This window comes from Adiantum capillus-veneris, unplaced genomic scaffold (genome assembly GCF_014529385.1).
Source record: "Adiantum capillus-veneris isolate H3 unplaced genomic scaffold, ASM1452938v2 Hic_scaffold_786, whole genome shotgun sequence".
NCBI classification, from domain to species: domain Eukaryota; kingdom Viridiplantae; phylum Streptophyta; class Polypodiopsida; order Polypodiales; family Pteridaceae; genus Adiantum; species Adiantum capillus-veneris.
In genome coordinates, this window is record NW_028221777.1 from 977 (window position 1) to 2,588 (window position 1,612).

The 1,612-nt window shown below is 43.8% G+C and overlaps 1 protein-coding gene across 1 annotated transcript; it reads right to left on the reverse strand.

Moving 5' to 3' along the window:
- Window positions 1-348: 348 nt before the first annotated feature.
- LOC147416586 (uncharacterized) lies at window positions 349-946 on the reverse strand. Its single transcript, XM_086508239.1, has 2 exons — window positions 573-946; window positions 349-473 (listed from the first exon to the last, which is right to left on the reverse strand). The coding sequence occupies exons 1-2, from the start codon at window positions 858-860 to the stop codon at window positions 366-368; spliced, it is 396 nt and encodes a 131-aa protein (XP_086364365.1). The 5' UTR covers window positions 861-946; the 3' UTR covers window positions 349-365.
- Window positions 947-1,612: the final 666 nt, after the last annotated feature.

Genomic DNA, 1,612 nt, shown 5'->3' on the forward strand with positions numbered 1-1,612 from the left:
CAACCATCCTGAATAGAGTCAGAGAAAACGCCCGCACAAGAGGCACTCAAATGTCCCCCAAATTTGACAATGAGAAGATCTTTGTAAATCATCACCCAAAGTGTTGCAAATATAAAAATTAGTGCCAACAGAAAGGGCAGTGCTCAGAAAGGGCAGTGCTCAAAAAGCACCATAGCTGTAAGATCAAAAGCAAACCATTCTACAACATAGAAACTTGACAGCTGCTAACACGTCCATTGGAACGCGTCTTGTGACTAATTCGATCAAAAACGAGAGATCATAAATTTCAAAAAGATGTTGGAGAATAACTTGCCTTCTTTGGAACTGAATGCAAAGATATAACACAATAAAAGGTGGGAAACAATTTACACAGTGTGATGGCTACAGAAGCTCACCTTAAGGAAGCATAAGACAGAACCAGTAAGGGAGCCCACAACTCCCATCAGGGTAAGAAATCTGCAATTGAATATAGTCTGCATATAAAAGAATCAATGGAAGGTCGAGAGAATGCCTGCATGCTGTGTTTCCTTCTGAAAGGATAATGAGATAAAGACAGCAAAAGGAGGACAAACCTTCTCAATGAACTCCTCCGCATATTGCACGGCAGAAGAAGGAGGGCTGTAAGAGGTTCCTTGCACATTGCTGGCGGGCAAGGGAGAGGTAGAAGCAACAGGAAGGGCGCCTTCATGAACAGAGCAGATGAGCTTCGAGGGGCATGCTCTGTTTCTGCGCAGGGCAAAAAGAGGCATCGGCGTGAAACCCACAGTCTGCTTCGTGATGGCTGGTTGTTCCGCATGCAAGTACTTAAAGCAAGGAGCATTCACGTGATGACCCACGATCTTCGAGTTGAGTAGCGCCATAGCCACTTCTCTGCTTGCGCGCTTCTCACCAGTCCAAACAGATCGATCGCGATTGGCAAAGAGTGGCAAATTGGCACAACTTTTGCCCTTCAAGGGTCAAACCTTTAGCTAATGTCATTGTCGTCAGTGAGCTCACAGTGGTTTCAGCTAAGAGGAGCTTACAGTGAGTGGGTTCCCACGAACCCCAGCCAACCTTTGGACTAGCCATCCCACATTGCTGCAAAATGGTCAAGTCATTTCGTGTCGACGCTAGTGAATGATTGAGATCACCTCTACCTCAAAGAACGCTAGCTTGTGTTTATGTTATGGCTCATGCTAATGCAACCACCTTTTCTTAACAATTAACTAAGATGCATACGAACTCTCAACTTTGCCATTTTCAACATATTAAAACATGCCTTGGAGGAGAAGAAAGGGCACAGCAATTTTGTGTGTGCATACTTATTAATTTGCAAAAAGGTCCTCTATTATAATGGCCTCATGTCACCTTCTCTTGTTTGATCATGTCCAAGTGAGGCTTAGGCGCCATAGGGGGAAGTGTGCAATCTTGGTGCATATTTTGAGCTATTGGATCAAACTAAGCTAGTGAGGACATATGTGCATAGGGTAGGCTTAGCTTTTTTTTTTTTTGGGCAATTCTCACATTATGTGAGAGTATTATGTTACTAATACAGACATCAATATGTCGTATGCTAGTGGTAAAAGCCCAAGTTGGAGTCTCTAGAGAGGACCAGTGTGAGGCATTTCTCTAA

Bases quoted from the DNA above. Each gene is read 5' to 3' on its own strand.
- LOC147416586 (XM_086508239.1), bottom strand. From the start codon at position 860: ATGGCGCTACTCAACTCGAAGATCGTGGGTCATCACGTGAATGCTCCT. The intron at 474-572 runs GTTTGTCCTCCT...TTTTATATGCAG, and splicing joins CGGAGGAGTTCATTGAGAAG to ACTATATTCAATTGCAGATT.